The sequence below is a fragment of the Mauremys reevesii genome, linkage group 2 (assembly GCF_016161935.1).
Source record: "Mauremys reevesii isolate NIE-2019 linkage group 2, ASM1616193v1, whole genome shotgun sequence".
NCBI classification, from domain to species: Eukaryota; Metazoa; Chordata; order Testudines; family Geoemydidae; genus Mauremys; species Mauremys reevesii.
In genome coordinates, this window is record NC_052624.1 from 182,028,023 (window position 1) to 182,055,046 (window position 27,024).

General features: G+C 43.6%; 1 protein-coding gene and 1 long non-coding RNA gene across 3 annotated transcripts in view; one reads left to right on the top strand and one right to left on the bottom strand.

The window, feature by feature from the left end:
- The window catches only part of LOC120396779, a 61,660-nt gene extending 41,456 nt beyond the window's left edge, over positions 1-20,204 (bottom strand). Inside the window, exons 1-5 of one of the 2 annotated variants that reach the window (XR_005593369.1) lie at positions 20,116-20,204; positions 16,447-16,644; positions 12,832-12,956; positions 10,236-10,292; positions 1,758-1,891 (exon numbers count right to left, since the gene is read on the bottom strand). This is a non-coding gene — a long non-coding RNA (uncharacterized LOC120396779). Of the gene's footprint in view, positions 1-1,757; positions 1,892-10,235; positions 10,293-12,831; positions 12,957-16,446; positions 16,645-20,115 lie in introns of those variants that run through there. The other variant, XR_005593368.1, reaches the window with a different exon arrangement.
- Positions 20,205-21,159: 955 nt separating this feature from the next.
- On the top strand, positions 21,160-26,053 carry SOX4 (SRY-box transcription factor 4). Its single transcript, XM_039527545.1, has 2 exons — positions 21,160-23,294; positions 25,927-26,053. The coding sequence occupies exons 1-2, from the start codon at positions 22,038-22,040 to the stop codon at positions 26,005-26,007; spliced, it is 1,338 nt and encodes a 445-aa protein (XP_039383479.1). The 5' UTR covers positions 21,160-22,037; the 3' UTR covers positions 26,008-26,053.
- The last annotated feature ends 971 nt before the right edge of the window (positions 26,054-27,024 follow it).

Consider the following 27,024-nt stretch of genomic DNA (forward strand, 5'->3'; position numbering starts at 1 on the left):
TTTTTAGACGCTGTCTATTGAGCCATTTGCTTATAGGAGCTCATGGCTAGAGGAAGGAAATTCAGAGCAGGATAGGAAAAACACACCCTAAAATTTAATTTACACTTTGTACTTCTAATTATTCCTGCACACACCAACATTTTGTAATAAGGATGTGTAGTGGGGTAGTCACCCGCTCCTGCCCGGAAGGGCTTAAAACAGCCCTTAGAGAGGGCTGTGTCAGGGGAAAAGCTGGGCTGATTGGGGGGTGGGGGAAACAACCTCAGCTGTGGCCATGCCCCAAACAGACCCAGGATGTAGAGGGAGATGGGCCTGGTTGCAGGGAACTAGAGACAGGGTACCTGAATGGAGCAGGGCTGGGGAAAGGCAGAGGAGCTGGGGAGCTCCAGCCTGGAAAGCCCCAGGCTGTGGCCTAGCATTGGGCTAATAAGTACTGGGGCTTGCAGAGGGCAGCCCAGGGGTAGGCAAAGGCAGTAGGTCCAAACCCAACCTTGCCAGTGATGAGTAGGCTGATACTGCAGTCTGCCCCAGGGCGTGGGGGCTAGACAATGACTGACAGTAGCTGTATACTGAGGTGAGCTGGGAATAGTGAGTGGGAGTTCCCCAGGGAGGGGAGACCCTAAGACTGAGGGGTTACTGCCAGGGCGCAGCAACCCAGATAACAGGGCACTGGGGTCCTTGGAGGGACATGGGGGGGGCAGAGGTAAAGTGGCTCACCAGCCTGCAGGGGGCGCTCCAGGATGCTGAAAGAGTTAATTCCCATGGACAACCAGCAGGAGGTGCCGCAGGGGTGAGTCCACACCCTTACAGGGTGAAATATGATTGTGATAGGTGATTAGAGCTATTAAATTTGTGCATGTGAAAACTTAAAACTGAAATTTGCTGTTACCTTCATAATGCACTAGGGACATAAGTACATGAAAGCAGCAGCTTGAGTAGGTTTTGTAAAATATCTGGTGCAACAGCAAATTGCTTAGAGTCAAGCACTAAAAGTGTGAGTAGGCATGAATTTCATGGCATATAAACTGAAATGGTATATTATTTCTCTTATGGTCACAACTCAAAAGTGGGAGGGAGCAAAGAAGTGATGGTACTCTCTCAAGGTCTGCCCACTTGAGATGCCTCCTCACAGCAAACAATAGACATGTTCAAAATAGGATCATGCAAGCTCCGCTGAACTCCTCAGGCTTGATTCTTTATCAGTAGATTTTTTTTTTAATATACATTTTTGGGCAGGCTAGATTAAGGCATTGACAGAATAAGCACCTGTGCAGAGTCCTCGTTCCCAGAGTTCTGTAATAGCATCAGAATCTGAGCTTTCATTGACAAACCAAAGTTTCTAGCCCTTATTGTGAAAGAGAGGCTCAGTAAATTATATCTACACTACCGTGGCACAGCTACAACACTGCAGCTATGCTGGCATAGTGCATACACCAACTACAGCAACAAAAAGGATTTTTTCCATCACTGTTAATCCATCCTTCTAAGAGGCGGTAGCTAGGTTGACAGAAGAATTCTTCTATAGAGCTAGTAGTGTCTTTTTCACACCCTGAGCAACATAGCTAGTTTGATCGAAATTTTAGCTGTACTCCAGGCCTGAGTATAAATTCTAATGTGTGCCTGAGTTTGTGAGCAGCCTCCAGCTTATAGAGGAACAGCAGTCATTGAAGCCACTGGCCTCTCAGGATTGGAGCTAACTGAAGGGAGCTTCCGTGCAACTAGTCCCCCTTGTTAGGCCTCAGGGCTCTTCTTTCCTTCTTGCCTTTTGGTTCCACAGGTCAAAACTGTGGGTTTTTTTTTTAAAGGTGGCAGTAGTCTCCAAAACAGACTACCACTCCCAATAAATTCCACAGGTCTTCATAATGTTACTCCCACTCTTCCATGCTTTGATCTGCAGTGAAATAGTTATCAATAGAGAGATTTAAATAACAATCACTGGGCAGCTGAATTAACAGTACATTTCAGGGTTCTGAGAGCTATTATTTCAGGCTCTCTGAAGACTCAAGCAAGCCTCAGTAAATTGATTTATAGTCACTATACATTTTCAAGGTTTCCGCCACAAAAACAAGGGCTAGAGACTTTTTTTTTTAATGAAAACTCAGATTTTGGGGGAAAAGATGTAGTCTCATAAAAGTGCTGCATCACTGACCTAGCATGACCCAGCCCAGTTCAAGTCCTGATTGTGGTAGTAGATTATCGCCTCAGCCCGGTATCAAGGCCCTACTATGTTAAGCACTGTGCATGCGCACACAGAAGAGTCCCTTGCCCTACAGTGCAATTGCTTTAAAGTTTTTTTTTTTTTTAAATTTGTATTGTAGTGGTCATCTGAACCACTACCGCTTTAAAAAGTTGCAGTAGTACTTCCCTCAAGGCTAGATGACGCACAGGGAGCAGGTCCCAGGCACATCTCCAGCCTGATTCTTGCACCTCTGTTGGTATGTGCATCACTAGCTAGATCTCACTTGCATTCACTACCAGCAGCATTGTGGCTGCCTTTGGCTTTGGTACACTGGGAAAAAGGGCTCCCCATGCCCTCTTCCCACTCTATTCACCCACTTAGAAGTAGGTACACTATGGCCCATAATATGGAGTTGATCATAGCTTGTAAAGTAAATTTTACCGTACTTTAAATAAGTCCTCCGTGCTGCATTGAGAACTACGTATATGGACCCGAACTCCTGCTAAACGCCAAGGAAATCAATGGGGTCTGTGCGCAATGATCTGGCTGTGCAGTTCTTCATGTGGGATTGGGAGCTAACTAAACCTGATGAGTACACAGCACAGAATACTTCAAAACTGGAATCTTTACATACGTTAATACCTTTCACATTAAATTCTGAGAAATGAAATGTCTAATCAAATGTAACATTAAAGAGCATTTAAAAAAACAATATAAAATATTCAATAAATGTGAAAATGTAGACATAGGCATTCAAGATATGCCCAGTAGAGATGATTAATATGAAAAGTGATTTGAGAATAAAAGCATTGAGTTCACTTTGCTTTTATTTGAGGGCAATAGTAGTTCTTATGAAGTATGCAGATAGCTGCCAGGTACTTTGTGAAAATCTTTGTGAACCTCCAAATTTAGCACAAACTATTATTCTGAAAATTCACACCAGCAATGCATTTGTTCATCTATTCAAGATTTGTTAGTCCTCGTTCTGTTCTTTAAAAAGATTCAATCATTGGAAGATCAAGCTATGGGAGCACAAGCAGCCACAGAACAGGGCTAGTTCTAGCTTGGCAGCTATAGCAAGATCAAGCTGTGGCAGCAAGATCTAGATTAGTCAGTTTTCAGTGTTGTCTGCCCATAAATACGACTTCTGGTCAACTGCATGTATGATTCAAACATGTAGGAGAGCTAGCAGCTGACAATGGAAACTGCCATTGTTTGAAATCACCAATAACAGTGAAGATAGCATACTACATGAAAGACAGTGGGACAAGGAAGTTAGCAATGTGGTTTCACCTCCCACCAAAAAGTCCCTTTTAATGTGGAAGTGTCAAAACTGCTAATAAGCTGTTTTCATTGTCTAATAATATATCCTCTACCTCACTGATCAGCTAGCATCCTCTCCACTGCACAGCAGGGATAGTGGGAGCAGACATTTCAAGACCCAAAGGCAGCAGCACCATCCCACCAACAATGTTGAGACCATGAACAGATATTCTGAGGCCCACTACAAGCACCATCCTCCTATCAGAACTGGAGAAGCAGGAGTAGGAGGGAGCCAGAACTGGACAGCCAGAGCATTCTGAATCAGTTGCAGAGGAAGGACAGGTTATAATTTTGTGAATAATGTTAGTTTATTGGAATGTGTACATTTTTGTACTTTTAGGATTTTAGCAAATAAAAATAATCATAGAACTAGACATAATTTTGAATGTCCTGTACAGTATTAAGTAAATTGTTAGTATTAACTAACAGAACAAAACATTGCATTAAAAACCTGAGGAATTAGAGGGAATTACAATCTGCTCATGGGCATTCTGTCAGCAGAGAGTAAATTCTTCACTACAAATTATTCAAAAACTCACATGTTTAATGGTTCATAAATATGTTGGTACAGAAGAGAATTTCTACAAGACAACACTCCAGGTGAGGCATTTCTAACGTCTGATCAGGATGGGGGGCCTATGAGGTTACAGCACTTTTCTTCATGTCTCTGTTGGTTAAAAACACTCAACCTGAAACCTCATGACTTAGGAGAATGCCTTACTAGTCCATTCTATAATTACACCCCACTGCACTGTCTTATTTATTATTGAAGTTTTGATGGCCAAAACTAGGAACAAATTATCTAAAAGTAATATGCATTTTAATAGAGTATATGCAGATAATAGATAAAATTGAATACAATCGTACAAACTTAAGAGCAGAGAATATGGTAGACTGTATGTAAATGGAAACAAAAGTTTGGAATAACTGAGAATCTATTGCTCACTTTTAGAAACTGCAGACTACTCACTCCTAATGAGTACATTTTGTTTATCTTCAAGTAGCTGCTTAATATTACAGTGAAAGAATACCAGAAAGCTTTGGAGGTTGGTCAGGGTTTTGTAAGTGATTCTACTCATGATGGAAATAGGGAAAATGCAAATCTCCTAGCTGCTGCCATAGACTCCTGGGCAGAAAACAAATGCCTGTAACGACAACCATAAATGTTTCCATAAAAACAAACCTTTACTGCAAATTCTTTCCTTGATATGTGTACAGATCCCATTGTCTGAAATATGCAGGGCCGCCCGGAGGCGGGGGGGGGGGGGGAGGGGGGCAATTTGCCCCAGGCCCTGGGCCCCACAGGGGCCCCCACAAGAATTCTCTGGCCCCGCCTCCGCCTTCCCCCATCCCCCGGCGCCTCAGCGCGCCACGTCCAGGAGCGGCCCTGGACAGAACTAAAGCGGCCTGGCTCGGGTGGGGCCTGAGCTCTGCCCTGCTTAGAGCCGCATAGTAAGGGGACGGGGCTGCGAGTTCCGGTCCCGTTGGAGCCACGCTGCTGCAGCGCTGTCCATGGGCCAGGGCAGATCCTGGACGCAGCGCGCTGAGGCTCTGAGAGAGGGGAGAGGTGGGGGTAACCCAGGAGCAGCCCTGGACAGAGCTAAAGCGGCGTGGCTCAAGCAGGGCCTGGTAAGGGGGCAGGGCCTGAGCTCCTCCCACTTGGAGCTGCGTGGTAAGGGGACGGGGCTGTGAGCTCCAGGCTGACAGGCGGGAACTTAGGCCCCGCTAGAGCCAGGCCGCTGTAGTGCTGTCGAGGGCCGCTCCTGGATGCGGCGCGCTGAGGCTCCAGGAGAGGGGGAAGACGGGGATAAGCAGCATGGCAGGGCACCAGGGCTGGGGGGATTGGATAAGGGGCAGGGAGTCCCAGGGACAGTCGGGGGACAGGGAGGAGGCAGAGGTTCTGGGGGCTGGATCGTGGGCATTCCAGAGGTCTGTCAGGACTTGGTGGGGGTGGATAGGGGTCAGGGCAGTCAGGGGACAGGGAACTGGTGGGGGTGGGGTCCCGGAGTGAGTTGGGGAGGGTGTGTCGGGGGGGCAGTGAGGGGACAAGGAGCAGAATGGGTTGGGGATTCTGAGGGGGGCAGGAAGTAGATGGGGGTCAGATAGGGGGCAGGGCCAGGCTGTTTGGGGAGGCACAGCCTTCCCTACCCTAAAGCTCATTCAGCAGTTTGAGGCTTGCCTACAGCTATTTAACACAAAGAGCCAAGCTGTTATCTTTTCCGTGGGGGAGGGATCACATGAGAAGAGCAATATCCTACACCACCTACCTCCTTCCCAACCCTACCATGGGAGACCCCCATCCCCTGCATTCCCCGAGGCTCCAGAGGGGTTAATTCAGTGGTTCTCAAAGTTTTGTACTGGTGAACAAACCTCTGAGTGTGACACCCCCCCTTATAAATAAAAACACTTTTTTATATATTTAACACTATTATAAATGCTGGAGGCAAAGCAGGGTTTGAGGTAGAGGCTGACAGCTTGTGACCCCCAGTAATAACCTCATGACCCCCTGAGGGGTCCCAACCCCCAGTTTGAGAACCCCTGGGTTAACTTAATTTTAGCACCCTGTGTCCATTCACATTCATGTGCTATTTTGAGCATTTCAGTTTTCACAACATAGGCTCATCTCAGATTCTGGAACAAGCTCAACTGCTCAGTTCGTGGAGTATGTATATAGTCTATACTAAAGACAAACCTACAGTAACCGTCTCCAGTTTGTGAGGCACCCCGTGGAGACAGTCTCTAGGAAACAGATACATTCATGGAGGTTAAGTCCTTTAATGGCTATTATCCAGGATGGGTAAGGAATGGTGTCCCTAACCTCTGTTTGTCAGAGGGTGGAGCTGGATGGCAGGAGAGAGATCACTTGATCATTACCTGTTAGGTTCACTCCCTCTGGGGCACTTGGCATTGGACACTGTCGGTAGACAGGATACTGGGCTGGATGGACCTTTGGTCTGACCCAGTATGGCCATTCTTATGTTCTAAGCTAAATGAACCCAAAGTGATGGAGACAGATATGAATCAAGGAAGCCAGCAGAGTATCAGAAACCTGGAAAAATCTCTGACTGGATGGGCTCAGGCGTTTGGTCACAAGCTGAGGTGGTTCAGAAGTTTTGGATTTTTGTAAGCAGAATTTTTTTGTTTCTTTACACAAATACTGCAAGCAGCAAATATTTGGCCACACACTTCTGAAACCCTAAACCATGTTCAGGTTTTGGCAGACTTATTTCAGCTTTTCAATTAAAAAAAAACACAACAAATTTTGAAGGAAAGCAGACATTGGCCGTGATTTTTTTCTGCTTTTTAAAAACCCCTAGTTTTTTATTCAAAAAAAAAGTTTTGACAGAAAATATTTGTCCAACCCTTTTAATGAGCTTTAGTGCCTTTTAGCACTGGCTGATACTGAGAACCTGTGATACCTTGTAAAGGTGACTTGAAAATAAGTTTTCTCAAAACTGGGTTTGTGCCGAGATGCGGAAGGTTTTTAAATGTTTATTTTTCCCAGGGCTGCCGGGGGGGGGGGGGCGCGCAAATGGGGCAATTTGTCTCGGGCCCTGCAGGGGCCACCATGAGAATATAGTATTCTATAGTATTGCAACTTTTTTTTATGGAAGGGGCCTCTGAAATTGCTTTGCCCCAAGCCCCCTGAATCCTCTGGGGGGCCCTGGCAATATGCCTGAATCTAAGGACAGAATTTGATCCTTAGTTTTCAGGATATTATTTAAAACAGGGGTCGGCAACCTTTCAGAAGTGGTGTGCCGAGTCTTCATTTATTCACTCTAATTTAAGGTTTCACGTGCCAGTAATACATTTTAACGTTTTTAGAAGGTCTCTTTCTATAAGTCTATAATATATAACTAAACTATTGTTGTATGTAAAGTAAGTAAGGTTTTAAAAATGTTTAAGAAGCTTCATTTAAAATTAAATTAAAATGCAGAGCCCCCTGGACTGGTGGCCAGGACCCGGGCAGTGTGAGTGCCACTGAAAATCAGCTCATGTGCCGCCTTCGGCACCCGTGCCATAGGTTGCCTACCCCGATTTAAAATCAAGTTCATACAGACTACGATTGTATTTAGGAAACTAAGAGCCCAATTGGTTTTGGTGCTAAGCTCCTCTCAAAAGGAGTATCTTCAACAACCAGGAGTTGAGGCACTCTGCACCTGGCAGAACTGGGCCCTACTTAGCAATAGCTCATTCTTTTCTACACTCACCAGCTTTCTTGATCCCCTCTTTACAACATTAAAAGCCCAGAAAGTAAATGTTGTATTTTTGAAAATTCCAGACGTTAGATCCAGAGAAAATATATGAAATGGAACATGTTTAGCAAAACCTACTTTTGATTGCCATAATGGATTCCTCATTAACCATTTTCATTCTAAATCGAGTGCACTAAATAATGAAAAATCTGAAACAATGAAATTCAAATTTAGCAGCTAATACACAAGTCAGGACCATTTGTAAATAATTTCTATAGCTCTGAGGCAGAATAAATACTAAAAGGAAATAAGTTTACTTGATGGTTAGTAACCTATTAACTGACACCAACTGTTACAGCTGCAAATAAAACAAATGCATGATAAGATTAGGTATGTCGATTGCACCTGGCCATCTATAAATTGCAGTGTGATTTCCACTAGTCACTGTGATAAGTATGGAGTAACTGCTTTTCACTTTGGTAAACAATGAAGAGAACTTTTGTGCCATTTGTAAGAACTGATTTATTTTTCTATTCAGCACCAAGTTTTTTGCCTTTTATTAGATTACTGATTTACAAGAAGAATAAAAGTGCAAGTAGAACAAACAACGTTGTACCTCACTTGTGTATGTTGATTTACTCATCTAGAGCTGTACTTTTCAGCTAAAGGCAAACAAACAGTTTACACTGAAATTACCTACAAGATTTTGTTATGAAACCTTGCCATCTTTTTCTTCCTACAGATTACTAAATTGTTCATGATTTATGCAGGCACAGTGGTCACATTCTTAAAGTTTGTTTTGAGTTAACAGTTCCACAAATAGTACTCCATTTTTCAGTATAGGGAACATATCCCAGACCAGTAGAATCTTTGAAAACGGAAGAAACTTGTAAAGTGACCAATGTATGCACATAACCTGACCCACAGCAGTAAATCCTACTTCCTACCTCCACAGGTGAACGCTTGTCAAATGCATTAGAACGACAGTGGTTCTACTGCATAGCAGAGATGAGGAGGTGTAAAACATTGGCAGCCACGGTAGGGTGTGCAAAACCTCCTGCACAACATGGACCACAGGTGCTTCAAGCTGACTGATACAGGAGGGGTTGGGACAGAGCATGGGGTACATTGGGGGAGGGAAATGGGGGAGTAGGATTAATGGGTCTGCCACTACATAGTCTTTCCACTGACCACTTTCTCTATGCAGCTATGATGCTGGAGCAGCATGCATGGAGCATCTCTGCTACTACTCATAGTCCTGGAAGGAAGGACTCCTTTCCCTTCTCCAGCTGTGAAAGCCTTTTGTTGCCCATGCTAGCTAATTGTCTGAGTACATGGGCAGGGGAATTTGCCTTTCAATAAATATTGCTGAAAAATATCAGGATATTCTAAATGTAGCTTTTTGTCTGGTGCTGCACTTGTAGAATGGGTTCTGCTAAAGATTTGTGTGCATAAACTTCCTTGCTGACCATTGACTTTACATCAACATACAGATAGATCTCACAATTAGTGATGTATCGGTTTCCTCTGCAGAAGCACTATGAATCTGAACGTAAACCGTGAGTCATTAATTTTCTTAAATAACTAGACACCTGGACCAAATGTAGGCACTTTTAGCTTTCTCCACAAAACCGACTCAAAAGTAACATTGTGTTCCCATATTCTAACTGTCAGCTTCTCCCTTCCTCTGGAACAGAAGTAATCTGGCCAGTAGAAGGGTGCCTGGGATCATGGCATGTCAGGGCAAGTGTCCTTAATAATGCATGGATCATATCTTCAGGTCTTGTGGATCAGGAGAGGAATCGCACTCGTGAAAGTTTTAGGAAAGCCAGAATCAAAGTTCTTTCATTGTCCACCTCAAGCTTTAGCTTTTCTGGTATACAAGGAGGCACATACTCACCAGCCAAAATTTAGCTCTAGGGGCTTGCTATACAGGTCTCCAAACTATAGAATAAATGTAGCCATTGGAGTGACTGCCAGGAACCTCTATATTTAAGTGATACTTAATGTAAACTGATTCTTCCATCCTTGAAAAGTGCACATGGCTATAGCCTCAGATCAGCTGCATTTGTGATGGCAGACCACCAGAATCAGACAGATTTACCCCAAATGCATAACTTGTCTGTTTGCTATCAGTAGATTTTGATCAGTTATAGAGAAACTTCATTACAGCCGAGCTGATGAAGAGTAATTTGTTTACAGGACTAATAATGACTTTCTGGATCCAATTAATTGTTTATGGCCAGTATAGTATTGACTGAAATTTAAAATCTGTTTTTCTCATCTCTTTGTAATTGTAGTTTAAAAATAACTGGACCATCGTTGGTTCATTTGCATAATGTCCTATATTCTAACTGAAGTATTGTAGAATATAGCAGTCCTTATTAAATTATAAGTTCCAGTAGTAATGCGAGTTTATATCCTGTGCAGTAATGGTTAAGAATTCTATTTAGCACCTATACCCCAAAATAAGGAAAGCACTAAGGAAAAAAATAAGTAGAGATATACGTGTATAGACACACAGGTTAAACACTCACCATGTCTGGCAGGTGTACAGATGTCATAACTCCTCCCACAGCCAGATGCTTAGAAATCTGAAAATCCAAAGGGCAAAATCTGATATCAGTTCAGCTGCCCTGATCTGCTATTATTCTGAAGTTAAAAAGAGCAAAAATTTAGCTTTTTCAACTTTTGTTTTAATTGGTTTCTGATGCCTGGTTAGGACAGTGGACAGTTTCTTGCCATAAAGTATATGAACTGAAGCTATAAGTGTTATGATGCAGTGAAAGTACCTGATTTTAAGCAGTCTCTAGCAAAGTAAAATAGATACTGGAGCTTCCTAGTGTCCTGTCGAGAGGATTTATTACTTCTGATAGCAATTAAATACAATAATTTAAAACAGTGATATAAATTCAAACATCCTGCCTCACTTAAGCATACCTGGCACATTAAGATTAATCATACGCACTGCCTGAATGTGACAGGTTTCAATATTCTATAGCAAGTGGTACAGAATTCTTCACTTTTACTGGAATTGTGTTAAAAGATATACAATTCTAAGAGCAAAAGTTTTTAGAAGTAGAAAATACTTATTTGGAAGTTGCTTACTCCACAGAAACTCTATAGTCAAGGTAAGATAAGTTACAGGATATACATGTATGGACATAACTGCCATTTAAACTGTCTATACAGGAAAATAGTACATTTACTAGTTGTAAACACCTTTACTGCTCTCTTTGATAAATAAGAAAAAAGGGAAGAGACTGTGTTTGCCCTGGACACAAAAAACATAGTAAAGAAATCTACTTTTTTTTTTAAACTTGTCCTTCATTTTGGACTAAAACATATGTTTTGCGTCACCCTTCAAAAACTTGCTGTTTTCGTCTTTGGCATTCTAAATTGTACACCTGAAATGCCAAATCAGGAAAATAAAGCTCTGAAGAATATTATTTGTGCCACAGAATCTAACCCCACTTTTTTTGAAGACTGTAGTGTAGAAAGGGCAGGTTTAAATTGTGGACCACTGAGTAATTTTATCCCAGCAGTTACTACAAGTGTTATAGTCTAGAGAGACAAGATATAGTAAGCCAAATCTTAGTAACTGTTTCTTAAGGCCAATGCAGGGATGTGACTCCCACTATTTAGTTACATGGGGTTCTTTCCATGTAGTCGGGGATCAACATAATTAAAGACAAGCAAAACGATCAGTTATTAGTTGTGTCCATTTTAATATTTAAGCGGGGGGGGGGAGGAAAAACTAGCAAAACCAAATCAGAACACACAAAATAAGCAGCAAGCAATGGTTACTTCACTTACAATCTCTTTTGTATGTTGCTCAAAAGAGACTTAAGAGTTTGGCCAACCCTGGTGGGTACACGCTTCTCTAGTTAAAACCAAAGTATATTATTCCCCAAATGTGTCGAGTTCTGTCTTAGTATATCATAAGGAACAAAAACAAAATTCCTTTGTCCAAAGAGTTGGTGAATCCTGCTTAGTTTAGTATGAATTAACCAAACAGTTGATAAATGGGCAAAGGTAAGCAATCTTAACTGTTTACACAGCCCCACAGTTCAGACTCTGAGGATGTGAATTCCAGGACGCACTAGAGTGCTGATCTGTAATTCCCCCCATGTGGATGCTGCTGGTGTGAACTAAAAGGTATTTAATTTGTTTTAACATAGTCCTCTTTCAAAGGAGACTACACTAATACAAACTAGATACCTTTTAGATACACATGAAAATTAAGTTGGCTTAACTACATCACTCAGGGACGTGAAAAATCCTAACCAAAGTGGCATAGTTAAGCCAACCTACCCGCAGTGTAGACAGTGCTAGGTCAACAGAAGAATTATTCTGTTGACCTAGCTACTGCATCTCATGGAGGTGGAGAACCCCTCCCGTTGGAGTAGGTTGTGCCTAGACTGAAGTGCTGCAGCGGCGCAGCTGTGCCACTGTAGCATTTCATGTGTAGACATACTGAGTTCATGCCAGCAGCATCCACATGGGGAAATTTCAGAGCAACACTCCAATACATGCTTCAATTCAGACCACCAAAGTCCAAACTTTGGGGCTGTGTAGACAAGCCCAAATTCCTATGAAGCTGAATGAAGTTTTAACTCAATTACTTAAAAAGAAGCCATTCAAGGAACTCTCTTGAGACAGGCAAATTAACAAATGTTAATCTTAAATTCAAATAAAATTCCACTATTTGTTTACCAAGGTTAGGCTATGTCTATACTACGGACCTTACAACGGCACAGCTGTACCACTGCAGCTGCACCGCTGGAAGGTGTCCTATGCAACTGCTCTATGCCGGTGCGGAGCTCTCCCATTGGCATAATTAAACAGCTACCACCATTCATTGGGTGTGATGACAGCAGGGGATGCTCTCCTGCTGTCCAGGCTGGTACTATTGTTTGTGAAACTTATGTCAGTTGGTGTGTGATGGTTTTTTTCCCCCCCATACCCCTGACCAACAAAAGTTTTGCTGACAAGTGCTAGTGGAGACAAAGCCTTAGCTTGTCTCCTTTCCAGGAATATCTTGTATTACAATAGCATTTCAATATCCCACTGAAATTAGACTTAAATTTGTTTTTGAAATAATCAGTTGGCCGTGCTTTTACACCTTCTCACCATTGATGCTGAAGTCTCAGTGAAGTCCTATTCACAAGCAGTGCTGGGCTGGATATTTGCTGCTCCTTGATGCTGTATTGTGGCTTTTTCTTCTTAGGTGTCTTGTTGATGTAGTTTGCTTGCTTCTGGAGATAAGATTAAATGAACAGGTCAAGTTGAGATGAGTGCTGAAAGCACAGGACTGCAGGCATGCATAAAGGTAAGAATATAATCATGACTATGCATTTGTATAAAGAGCATGAGAGTTCAGAGGAATTTATATTCTTCTTTCTGTAGTCTCACTGAATGTACAAAGCACATCTTTTTCAGGGTCCTGACTGGATTCAAAGAGACTCCACTTTTATGACTTCAGGATGCATTATTGGTGTCTAACTTAAGCATCACTCCTCTCTGATTCTGAATAGAGGGCATCCTCGTTCTTTTACAGAACCAAGTCTTTCTCACCCATCCTAAAAAAATTGGTTGTGTATTTCTTGAGATAAAGATCACATCTATACCACACTGGTGTTTTTCACAAGGAATAGGGTGGCCATTCACACATTCCCATACCCCCAGGAACAGCATAGGTCTGCCCCAACCCCACCTCCAGCATGACACTGGCCCCCTTGAGAACTGCATTTTGAAGAGCATGCTGCTCCTTTCCCATCAGCATGACCTCACACACATTCTGTGAGGTCACGCCAGCAGGGGCAGAGCAACAGGCTCTTCAAAATGCCACACACACCCCATCCAACACTGGACAAAACCACATTTGCGGTACTAGCCATGCAAAAAGATGACTATCCAGTTTATAATTGGACAAATGGCCTCTCTCCCAAGGAGCGGGGGTGGGGGGTCAGCCCCTCCTGAGCACCTGCTCATGGCCAGAGGCCTCTGCAGCACCCTGCCTCTGTTTCCCCTCTTATTTCTTTAAGAAACTCAAACTACCCAAAGTTCATTAAAACACTTCTCCTCTGGGGGGCCTAATTTATTCAGCTCTCAGGGTACACAATGGTCCTTCAAGACCACAGACTTCAGTGTGTGTCTCTTTCCCTTAGGTACAGCAGCCCTCTGCTCTCCTTCCCAGGGCTGGGTCCTCATTCAACAGTCACTTTCAGGCTTTACCTGGCTGGAGTTCAGTCTCCTGGCTCTGACTTCTCGACTCCCATTATATCAAGCTCTGCCCTGCTGTGACCTTTCTCACTCCCTTCATAGGGGAATCACCTGTCTGTCCTTCATCACACACCATCCATGATGATAACATGGCACAAGTGGGCTAGAGCATTTCCTTCAGTGATCAGGGTTGGCTGGCCCAGGCATCCAGCCTTTAAGAGGCAAGGCACCCTGTTACATTTCTATTCTTTGAGAAAACAATCTTGTGTTTGTTGGCCTCTCTGACCAAATGGTTCCCTAACTTAGTGCATGCTATTTGCAGTACATTTTCAATATGCTCTTGAAGACCCCTATCAAATATTCTGTACAAGGCAAAAATCACAACACCACATATACTATCTGTTAAAACAGTATAAAAGAAAACAGTATAGAAAATTAAAGCTCTATTCCAGTCAGTGTAAACACATTTGCAGGTAATGAACAGGCTTTCTGGACATAAATGTCATCCTTTGTGACATTTTGGTGCTTGTCACAGGTTGGCAGATTTCCTAGGAATTTCCTTATTTAGCTGGAGCATTTCATTGCAGTAAACAACCAAAAACATAAGCAGGTGAAGCAAACTATTTTCTAAGAGTCACATGTATAAAATAAATGTCTCCTAAATTCAGTGATAAAATTAAGAGGGGAATAACAAATTATTATAATTGTATAAATAACCATATCTGTTAGTTATGAATAACTATATTATTTACCAATATAGAAGCCTATCCCCTACAGGAAGCTTGCCTTATTATTTAGTGTTGGTCCTTGTGTGTAGTTTTTGTCTCTGGCAGTGAGACACATCTGGAATGGGGGAAAAAATGTGTGTGTGTTTGAGAGACAGAAAGGGACAATTGGGAAAACAAATCTCTACTGAGATGCTACCCTCCTGTTTGAAGGAAGTAAGGGAACAACCCTGAGCATAGCACTATAGGGCCTTTTGAAATGCCATACAATCAAGTTCACACTTCAACCCAGGATACCTGGTCACTCTTTGCACCAGGTAGTACATCTACACTGTACCCCAAAGGGGGAGAAATCAGATACAAAATTCGGGCTGTCCCAAGTCTCCCCCTTCAAAGGCTCAGGAATTGTTCCATAGTCACTGTAGAGACTTTCACCCCCAAACAAATATGCAGGTACAATTTAACTGCGGCTCCTGTCCTCGCTCGCCCCCAAGCCTATGCACTGGTTAAAGTGCCTAGTGAGATTTTACGCGCTTGTCTCGCCGCTAGGGGATTTAAATTTGCAAGACTAGACTAACCACTGCCCAGACTGCAGCACCCTGCAGTCTGGTCCCTTGCTGGGAAATGCGAGATCTGGAGCCCCAGGTTGCGGCCGAGCTTGATCTGCATCTCCCGGGGCCATGCTCGGGTAATTTATATTTTTTAAGTGGCCTGAGCCCGGCGAGGGGTGAATTCAATCCCCGCACCTACTCGCAGCCCAGCTGAGGCGGGCACTGTAGCGGAGCCAGCGCAGAGCGAGGGTGTAGGGAAAGCTAAGGCAGCTCCAGGCGGCAGTGAACGAAAACCAGCCTGTGCAGCTGCCCTGGCCCGAGACGAGCCTGCACCGCGCGCTCCCTGGCCCGCGTCCCGCCCACTCGCCGCTGTGCCTGGCTGGCTGGCGCCGGGCTAGACCGGAGGAGCCTGCGCCTCTCCGACTCCCGCCGCTCCGCGCCACCTGCCTGTCTCGCGCCGCCACGCGCCCGGCCCCTACCCCTCCTCCCCCTTTCTTTCCCCCAGACAAGCGTCGCGTGGCAGCTGTTTAAGCTTCCTACTCTCCCCACCCCACCCCCCAGCCATGTCTATGCACCAGATCTCCCGCCACCCCAGCCCTCCACAGGCTACAAAAAAAAAGGGGGGGGCATGCAAAAAAAAGGGATGCAGTTAACAGCGAGCGTTTCCTCCACGTGCAACCCCAGGGGCTAGATCTCTAGCGCTGCTGGGTGTGTGCAGTGAGTTGGCGTGTGGTATGTGTGCATGGGACTGGAGGGGTGTGAGTTATTTGCATTGGGCTGGCGGTTCCTGACCGTGTTTGGGACTGGGAGGGTGCGGGGATTATACACCCTGGGGTGGAGCGGTTGTGCGCGTTAGATTAGCGCAGTCAATTGGGGGCGTGCAGGCATATTGCGTGCACTGGGTTGGAGGGCTCGAGATTCCTCCCCCAGGGTCCCTTATAGCTCTAAAGCGGGTAGGTTGATCTGCGGGTTTTTAACTGTGGAAATAGCGGTAAAATTGACGGCGTGGACGGTGGTAAGGGTTTTAAATCTCTCCGTTGGGCGAGTTTCAGGCACGGCGCTAGCGGGCAGCGACGGCGCCTTTCCGCACAGGGAAGTTGTAGGGACTCTTGCTGCAGGCTCCCTATTTGCATGCGGTGCGCCTGGCTCTGAGAGCTGTGAATTCAAAGTTCAGCTACAGCGTGTCAAGCCCTGAAAAGCTCCGCACTGATGCCAGAGGCAACCTTCGAAAGCGACCTGTTACCTACCTGCCATCTGGTGCCTCATCTTCTGTTCCTGCTCAAACTTGACCCCTCCTCCTCCCACAGGTGCTTTGATCCTCACAGAAACGAAAGGGCTCTTTTAAACTAAACGCTGCCTTGTTTTTCTATAAGCGGCTGCATCAGCTTCCTCTGTTTCCAGCTTCCTCTGTTTCCAGTTTCTCTCCGCGGCCCCGTCACAACCCTCTGGGGAGAAAACAGGAAAGGGGGGGGGGGAGAAATGGAATAAGTAGCTTCAGCGCTTGCTGCTCTGGGGATTCAGACACAGTCTGCTTTGCTGCCCTTCGCTGTGCATTTATAGTGGGGAGGGGGTAATGGGAGGGTCAGTTTTTTCCTCTGCAGCTTTCAAGAGACAAGTGATCAGAAAGCTTATAACCGAATAGTCTATTAAGTCTTATCCTAAACTCTACTATGGAAAGTACATGATATGCAAGAATCAGGAAAACAACAATTCGGAGTTTGGATGTTGATATATTTATAAATAAAATACATTATTTATACCATAAAGCATACATTTGTAGAGTTACAGCACACTGCAGTGGAGATGCATGCACTGTATATTTACAGTGTACACACTCTACATTCAGTATATACATTATGCACTCTATACAAATACAGCAGTACACTCTATGTTTAAAAGATATGTCGTATGGATGTGATATTTACTCAAGTAAATATATGTACTACAGTATACTGTATTGTAACTATATAGGGAAATGCTATTCTGTATGCAGGCATTAATAAGAACACTGACTTCAGAAGGAATCAGCCATTCCCCAATGTTTGGGGATTCACAGAAACTAGTTGAACTTTTTGACAATGTAAGGTGTAATTGACTATATAGCCACTTTAAGGCCATGATCACTTCTTATTCATACTTTCTTATGCTTATTGTCCAGTCATTATTCTTGAAAGAGAGAAGTTTTTAAATGTGGCTGACAGCAACATGTCAAAAACATGTTTAACACTAGGAAAGGCTTGTTTCCAAAAGCACAATCTGAGTCGATTCCAATTCATTTCTCTCAGCACAATCGAAAAAAAAAATCTTCAGCAGCTGCTACGTAAGGCTGAGTACCATTAATCCTTGTTTTAAGAGAGAGAAAAGATCTGCTGCATTATTAAATCAGACATTTTAACTGATGGAACCATCTTTGTACCTTGCTAATTCTTAAGTAAAACTTCAATGTTTTTATTTTTCATATTGCGCATATGTCTTGAAGACATTTGTATGAATAACTGATCTACTAAATACTCCTCTGTTTTATAAGCAAGAGATAATATAACATAATAAATTGTAAACTCTTGCTTTCAACTACAAGTATAATAATTTAATTAACAATAATAACGACAGTGCTTAATTTGTGCCAGGGCTCAGGCTTGGCAGTTCAGCACCTCTGGCTTACTGCATCAGTTATGAAAGTAAAAACATCGCTTGAGCCCTAGCACCTCTTTCATTACAAATTAAGCACTGAATAAAGACCTTAATTTTCCTTCTCAGAGATTTTCTGTCAACTGAAAAGTGCGTAACGTGTGTGTGTTATTCCTCATGAGAGGTCCTTTCTAGAAACCCACTGGAGTTCTTTCAGAAACTTTAGAGCTGTAAGCTGCTCAGTAAAATGGGGGTGGGGAAGGATAAAACCTTGGATTTGTTAGATCCACGTTTTCCCACGTTTACTTATTTGTCCAGAAGAGGCTCAGCTCTGCCACCTAGCGTCCTTTTTTCCACCCCCAGACTTGGAAAACCTACAGTTCCTGTCCTTTTAAGTTATTAAACGTGGAGAGATTTTGACAGCGCTGTTAAAACTGCCTTTTAGCTGAAAGCAGAATGTTCGCACTTTACTTATATGTTAAATTTCTTTGGCCAGTCTGAATGGTTCTCAGCCCACGTTCAATAATTAAGAATGGAAACCATGATTAACTTAAAGGACGCTGCCAAGAAATTATAATAAAATACTTTTAAAATGTTAGTTGCGATTACAAGGTTCATATTTTTACCAACCATTTTGTCTTTTTCCATTTAGCAAAAATTGATTTTCCCTTCCCACACACACACTCTTTGAATGGAGATAAAACTGACATGACTGTTTTAATTAACATAAACATTGACTTATATTGCCGCAGTAGTGATAGTGATCAAGACCCTGCTTCTGGTAACAAATTTAGAGGAAAAGTTTCTCTTGAACTCATTTTCCTGTAGGTTTATTTGCTACGTTTTGTATCTATCTCTACACATGTCTTTAGGTGTGGTACCTTGATTTCTTCTTTAACCTATTTAGAAACATGAGGCTATTTTAGATATCTTGCAGTTTAAATACATTTACAGTTAGATTTTAACTATACATTGAAATGTCTGTAAATACCCAAGATAACAAGCAAATCAGTGGACTTGTTACTGGCTCTATTCAGTCACAGCTTTTTCAGGATTTTACACAGGGATAGAAATGGTGTGAATAAAGTCAGTAACACTTTTAGGACACCAAAACACTTTTGAACCTGTTTAGACTCCCACTGATTGCAATAGATGTAGGTACTTTGAAGTAATATATTTAATGTCAGCACAGCTGTGCGAAAAATGTGCCAAATTCCTCTCTATACTGGTGTAAATCAGATGTAACTATACTTGATGTTACTGGAGTTGCCATTGTAACTGAGAAGAGACTTTGATCCAAGGTTTGAAGAAGCTACTCCTGAAGAGCCAGCAGACTGAATACAAAATATTAATTGTGTAGGCCCAACAATAAGAGATTACTGTATTTTTAAATAAATATCAGTTATTTAGTTCTAGGTTTAAAACAACAAACAGAGAGAGCAGATATTTAGAATTCACAGGACTTTTCTCAGCACTTCATAGCAGTTTTAGTTTGGTTCAAATTTGGAGCCTAAAAACTCATAGCTTGTATTCAAACCAAATAGTCTTTGAAAGGACACTATCATGGGCTTTCCATTTTTGAAAAATATATAACTTTTGCGTACTACTTTCTTAGAACCTTGAAACGTTCCCTACAATGTTTATTTGTTTTTTTTTCCTATTTAGCAAACATTGTTTTCCCTGCTCTTTCCCCCTCCCCCCCAAATTTGGAAGTGAAATTGACATATCTGATTTGTTTAACATCATTTTGGTTACTGGCATAACCACTGATGTCAAGGAAAGTTTGGAAAAGAGTGATTTTTTGTTGTTTTTTGTGGGCCTATACCTTTAACCCCAGTGTTTTATTTAACTGGTGCTACAGAGGCTGCAGGAGAGCTCTATTGCACAAATCATTATTACATTTTATCCTTTTAAAACTTTATTGATTGATTTATTTTACTTACCGGAGGCAGAATGTTGGATTAAAAATATCCCTAAAATATCTGTTTTCCATCAGGTTATAACAATTATAGCACATACGAGATTAGAGGCCTAAACTACTTGGACAGTTTTTTAAAATAGACAAAAACAATAAAGTACGAATGTGTTTGGCAATTTAGATATCTCTTCTAATTAGGAAAAAAATCAAAATAGCACCCAATTTATAATCTTGTCTGTCATGTCTGCAAACCCTTCTTTGTTGAATATATCAGTCACAGAGCAGCAACTTCTCACAAGAGATCCCCCTTTCCTTCCCTCATCAGATTAAAAAAAACAAAAACAAAAAACAGCTGTGTCACAATACTCACTGTGTACCAGGGGTGCTGCAAGAAGTTCAATGACAGATGTGGAACTCCACCACCTAGCCCCAATGCACCCTGAACCAAGTGGGCTTGCCAGCAGACAGGATGCCTATAGCACAATTAAGAAGCAAACAGGAGGGTGTGAATGGTAAACATTAGATAAGAGAAATGCCTCTTCCTCCCACCCAACTTCCAGAGGAAAATGAGATAGAAGCTACACAAAAAATATTTATAATTCTATTATAATAACAGAACTGTGTCCCAAACTGCATCCCATGGTGCATCCTTAATTTGAGCCTTGGAGAAAATGTGACCTGATTTCAATCATTGCAGTGTTCAAAAAGCAATCTGTTTGGGAGGAATGGGAATCTGAATCTCCTACAAGCATTGCCAGTATTTTGTGATAATTATAAGTGAATAAATTGTTGTAAGGAGTGTTATACAATCTATCAGCATCTGTGATATAGGAATTAATGTGAAAATATTTGTGATGACAGGTGTCTACTCACTTTCTCAGTGGCTTTTAAATCATTGATTTATCTTTGCTGTCTCTCCCTTCCCTTTCCTTTTCCCTCTGGTCCTTTCTCAGAATGAATCCTCTCTACAAGGAACAGATTTTTTACACCACATGCTGATTTTTTTCTTTCGGTGCTGAAAGGAACTAATATTCACAGATAATCACTTTTCCCTTTATGCAGAAAGTAAAGCTCCCATGTACAATATTTCACTTCTCCCCATCCAACTTATCTAACATAAAGGATAGAATATATTTCCTCCTTCCCACCCCTCAATAATTTAGTGCATTATCACACACACGGAGGTGGGAGGGAAGAGAAGAGGGGAGGAGAAATGCAAAAGGAAAAAGAGACTCAGAAATCTCAGCTGCACTTCTGGCCCTTTTAAAAAGTTTGCTCTGTAAATTGGAATGAGGTCAGATTTGGAGCTTCTCATTGCACGCGGTGATTATTATTGCATCGGGTTCCAAGCCAATAGCAGCCGGCGGGGTGGGGTTTGGCACGAGGAAGCGTTGGATACAGCGAGTGATTGGCCGGGGCTAGGACTGTGAAAGGATAAAGAGGCGCTAGGCGGAATTTGGGGTCCGCTCTAAGCTGCAGCAAGAGAAACAGTGTGTGAGGGGGAAGAGGCCAATACCAGTAGCCCCGGTCTGTGTATGTGTGTCTCCTCTCTTTGGGGTTGTGCATGCAAAGGAAGGGAAAACGGGACTAAATATATTTATCGCATTAGTCACCGCTCTTCCTACAGGGAAGGCACACATTTATTAATGCTACCCGGTTGCATGAGTCGGGGTTTTTTGTTTTGTTTTTTATTCAGTACCTCTCAACAACCAAATAATTAACTGCACAAGCTCCTGATCACTGACTGCACAGCCACGAGTCCTGGAGTCCGGTTTTTATTTTTATTTTTTTGTTTTTATTTTGTGTGTGTGTGTGGTGCTGGGCACAGTAGTGGGAGGCTTTACCAGCGCGTGTGCTGTTTTCCTGAAACATCTTGGGCAGAGAAAAAGCACTTGTGAACTGGAATCAACTGCTTCGGGGAGGGGAGGGGGGGAAACACTGACAAGGAGAGGGGGAATTGCAGCATTTTTAAAGAAACTCTGTTTCTGTTCCACTTTGAGCACTGGCTGCTGCCCCTAAATTAATAGAGAGCAAAGGGGGAAGGACTGCACAGAGCGCTGGAGACGAGCCTGTCTGGAACTACAACTACTTAGTAGAGGGGCTGCGCGCTGGAGAAGGGCTGAGCATTTCGCTGTGGTTTGGGACTGTTTGATTCGTTCCCCTTCCTTGTTGTACCTGTTAAAGTTGAGAGCCTTTTTTTTTTTACGTTGCACTGGTGCCGAGCTGAGCCCCGGCGACCTCCCTGCAAGCAGCCGCCGCCGCCGCCGCCGCCGTGTGTTGTGAGCCCCAGCTATGGTGCAGCAGACTAACAACGCGGAGAACACGGAAGCGCTTCTGGCCGGAGAGACCTCGGACTCCGGGGCCGGCATCGAGCTGGGCATCGCCTCCTCTCCCACGCCGGGCTCCACCGCTTCCACCGGGGGCAAAGCGGACGACCCGAGCTGGTGCAAGACCCCCAGCGGGCACATCAAGCGGCCCATGAACGCCTTCATGGTGTGGTCCCAGATCGAGAGGCGGAAGATCATGGAGCAGTCCCCGGACATGCACAACGCCGAGATCTCCAAGCGCCTGGGCAAGCGCTGGAAGCTGCTCAAGGACAGCGACAAGATCCCCTTCATCCGGGAGGCGGAGCGGCTGAGGCTCAAGCACATGGCGGACTATCCCGACTACAAGTACCGGCCCAGGAAGAAGGTGAAATCGGGAAACAGCTCCGCCAAGCCCGGCGAGAAAGGAGACAAGAGCGGCGGGGGCAGCCCTGGCGCCAGCGGGGGCGGCACCGGCAGTGGCAGCAGCGGGGGCAGCACGAACTCCTCCAAGCCCGCCCCGAAGAAGAGCGGCGGCTCCAAGCTCTCCCCCGGCGGCGGCGGCGGCTCCGGGGCCAGCAAGCCGCACGCCAAGGTGATCCTGGGCAGCAAAGCCGCCCCCTTCCCCGCCGAGCCGCCGGCTCAGGCCGCCCTGCTGCCCCCGGACCACCACTCGCTGTACAAATCCCGCGGCGGCGCCTCCGGCTCCTGCTCGGCCTCGGGCAAACACCTCTCGGAGAAGAAGCTCAAGCGGGTCTATGTCTTCGGCACGGGCGGGGGCCACGGGCAGAGCGCGTCCTCCTCCCCGGGGGGCGCCGTGCCCGCCAGCCCGACCCTGAGCTGCTCCACGGAGGCCAGCGACCCTCTGAGCCTGTACGAGGAAGGGGGCGCCGGAGGGTGCCAGCAGGACGGAGACTGCAGCAGCGTCTCCTGCCCTTCGCCGCCGGGCAGCAGCTCCCCCTCGGATCACCGCAGCTACACCAGCCTGAGGGCCTCTTCCCCGGCCCCCTCCACCTCCCATTCCTCCTCGGCTTCCTCCCATTCCTCCTCGTCCTCCTCCTCCTCCGGCTCCTCTTCCTCGGACGACGAGTTTGAAGACGACCTGTTGGACCTGAACCCCAGCCCCGGGTTTGAGAGCATGTCCCTGGGCAGCTTCGGCTCGTCCGTGCTGGACCGGGACCTAGATTTTAACTTCGAGCCTGGCTCGGGCTCGCATTTTGAGTTCCCGGACTACTGCACCCCGGAGGTAAGTGAGATGATCTCAGGGGACTGGCTGGAGTCCAGCATTTCAAACCTGGTCTTCACTTACTGAAGAAAATAAATAAATAAATGCCGGGGAAAACGTAGACATATACACTATTGAGAGGACTCGCCCACGCTGCTGGGTGTATCTTTTTTCCTTGGAGGGGCAGATGAAACTGACTTGCTGTGCTTTTAAAAAACCGAGATGATAAAAGGGATCATCCTTTTTTTAAAAAAAAATAGACACACGCTCGCTCCCTTCCTCTGCTTGGAGATAGACACACACACACACATCCCCCCACGCCCCTTCCGATGCCTGATGTTAATTTTTAGACACTGGCGGGAGTGATTTTTTTTTTTTGAAAGCGAGAGAGAGAAGGGGAAAAACCACACACACCTCTGGGTTTTTGATTTTTTTTATCCACTCTATGTGAAGAAGAAGGGGGAGTGATACATTGTGCTGAGTGCATTGGAGATCTCGAGTATTTTGTTCTGAGAGATGAGAACTGTTTAAAAAAACAGACTGCGGGGTTTACATAGTGTGGGGGAAGGGAAGCGAATCCTATTTCGATTTTTTTTTCCTGCAGCAAGAGGAGATGAAGATAATAGGAGGCGGAAAGGGCGAATTGAGCTAGAAACTGAACTGAGATCCTAGTTGGACAGAGAAGAGGAAGGGGTTTGGGATTTTTTTTTTTGCCTTTTTTAAAAATGAACTGGAAACACGACTAGAGGAAGATAATAATAAACTGAAATGCATTTGCACGTATAGAGGAGAAGGTGGCAGCGCTTTTCTCAGTCACCTTATTATATAGAGAGAAATCAATCAATAAAATGGAACTTCATGAACACGGAAAACTTTTTGAAACGGAGACATACAAAACAGTTTCTCTAATGATGTGGTACAGGGGAAATGGAGGGAGGGCGATTGCTTTTGCAAAAACAAAAAATGTTTTTCTTCTTACTCAGAATCGTGATGGTGTTGGATTATTTCACTGGTGGGGTTTAATATAGCATGTTATCCTGTCTATCTTTTTAAGATTTCTGTAAGACTGTTGAACAGTTTAAAATAGTGTTAGGATACTATAAAAGCAGATAGATGGCGCTATGTTTGATTCCTACAAAAATCACCAGCTTTTTTTTCATTCTTAACTCTTTAAAGGATTCAAACGCAACTCAAATCTGTGCTGGATTTAAAAAAAAATCAGGACCAAATTTTTTCTCAGAGTATGTATGTGTTTGTTCCTTATAGCTGTAAATGAAAAGACTGTTTTTTCTCACCGATGCTCTATTCCTTTATTGTTTTTTCCTTGTAAATGTAATCGGATGCCATTTTATAAGTGGATGTATTTATACTGGCCAAACATTTTTGACTTGTATTTCTTTGTCCTTTTTTGGTAGTCCTCGTTGTTACTCGCACCATTTTTATGTCTCCTTCACTGAAGGGCTAGAGTTTTAACTTTTAATTTTTTATATTTAAATGTAGACTTTTGACACTTTTAAAAACAAAAGAGAAGAGAGATGAAAACGTTTGATTATTTTCTCAGTGTATTTTTGTAAAAAATATATAAAGGGGGTGTAAATCGGTGTAAATCGCTGTTTGGATTTCCTGATTATAATTACAGGGCCGCTGGTTAATGTCTCACCCATACACACAAAAATCAGCCCCTATTTTCTCCATGTTTACACTCCAATCTGCAGGCTTCTTAAAGTGACAGTATCCCTTATACATACCACCAGTGCCCAGTGTTTAATCTCATTGATTTCTATGAGGGGGGAGGGGGAAGAATAAACGTTATACACTGTCTCCTAACTTAAAAAAAATTCCCATAATTAAGTACAACCATATATCGTACAGGCGCTTTAAAGCAACTGGTGCATTTACAGAAAAAAGGGATCCTGTACCTTTAACTTGTAAACCACATCTTTTGCACTTTTTTTTTTATAAGCAAAAAACGTGCCGTTTAAACCACTGGATCTATCTAAATGCCGATTTGAGTTCGCGACACTATGTACTGCGTTTTTCATTCTTGTATTTGACTATTTAATCCTTTCTACTTGTCGCTAAATATAATTGTTTTAGTCTCTTATGGCATGATGATAGCATATGTATTCAGGTTTATAGCTGTTGTGTTTAAGATGAAAAAAGTGAAAACATCTTTGTACATTTAAGTCTGTATTATAATAAGAAAAAAAGAGGATTGTGTGTTTATGTATGTTAATATAACATGACAGGCACTAGGACGTCTGCCTAATGAGGTGGTTCCGTTAAGGGTTTTTTGTTTTGTTTTTTGGTCATCCATCCTGTGCAATATGCTGTGTAGAATATTTTTGTCTAACGATCACCCCACAACACAACGTTGGGAAAGAGGAGGAAAAAAAATCATGCCAGCTAATCATGTCCAGTTCACTGCCTGTCAGATTGTTGATATACCTTCTGTAAATATTTTTTTTTTGAGAAGGAAATAAAATCAGCTGGAACTGAACCCTAAACTTTGACTGTTTTTTGTCATCATTGTTATGCTACAACGTTTCTATGTGGTTATTCTGTAACGGTCTTAGACACTGGTACTCTCTGTGTTAGCAGTTAAATAAAATGTACTTACAGTGACGACTATAAAATACATCTTTTTTTGCAGGAACATGTTCCGTCCCCCGCCCCTCCCCCGTCCCCCCGGAGAGACTTGGCAGGCCAAAGTCTGGAAGTAAATGGATGTTAGTCTGAATGTGTGCCGTCGCTGAATGCTCTCTAGGAATTTTCGTGCATTAACCAAATGCTAATAACCTTTCGGTGGAAGTAGCAAAGACTGCAGTGGGAATGGGGGATGGGGAAGCTGCACTCGGGAGCTGGGCGAAGCCCGCTGCCATGCGAGACGAAATCTAGACAGCAGGAATGTGTAGAAGAGGCCACATCAACCGTTTTGTTTGACCTTGTGACTTGAATCCTGCCTTGCCATTTCAGTAACTATCTTGCAGGAAACCTGCCCGGTGGGAGGATTTGTTCATTTCAGTCTCACCTCTTCAAGGTGAAAGAGACATTGCTCAGTATCCTAACAAGAGAAAAGAGCTGTGCAACCGATTGAGTTTGCTTATAAATACATTTTGGGGCGGGGGGGGGGTAGATTTACCTCCAACGATTTCAAATGCAAAAGAAAGAGATTTGCTCTGCTGCTTGCAGTGTTCCCAACAGATACATTAATGAAGAGAAGTGAACCCTTTTTCCCCCCTACACACCTTTGCTAGTCGATATGAGGGGGGGCCTGCCAAAGTAACCCACAACCTATTTTGCCATTAACTTTGGCTCTGTTCCCCCCAGCTTGGAAAGAGTCAGGCTTTAACATATGCAGACGTCATAGCAACAAGGAGACTGTAGAGACGGAAAATAATTGTCACCATTTATTTCTACAGTACAGTAGGCATGCTGTTTGCAAACTGAAAGGGCAACTTTCTGGGTGCCTTGGGTTTTACAAGATTTCCTCAGGCAGGGGGCTGTTTATATTCCTGTGTATCTTTGTCACAACTTCTTAAGCAGAGTGATAGTGAGAGGCTATGGGAAAAGCTGTCAAGAGTTGAGGAAACTTGGAAATAAGGTAGGTGTAGGGAAGCCTAGTATTTGCATTGTAAACTAGGGGGAGGGGAATGTGTGAACCTAAATTAAGCAGTTCATTGTACTGTAAATTCAGTTAAAATTGAGTGATTTGAAAGTAGTCCAGCTACAGTATTTCAATAAAATTTCT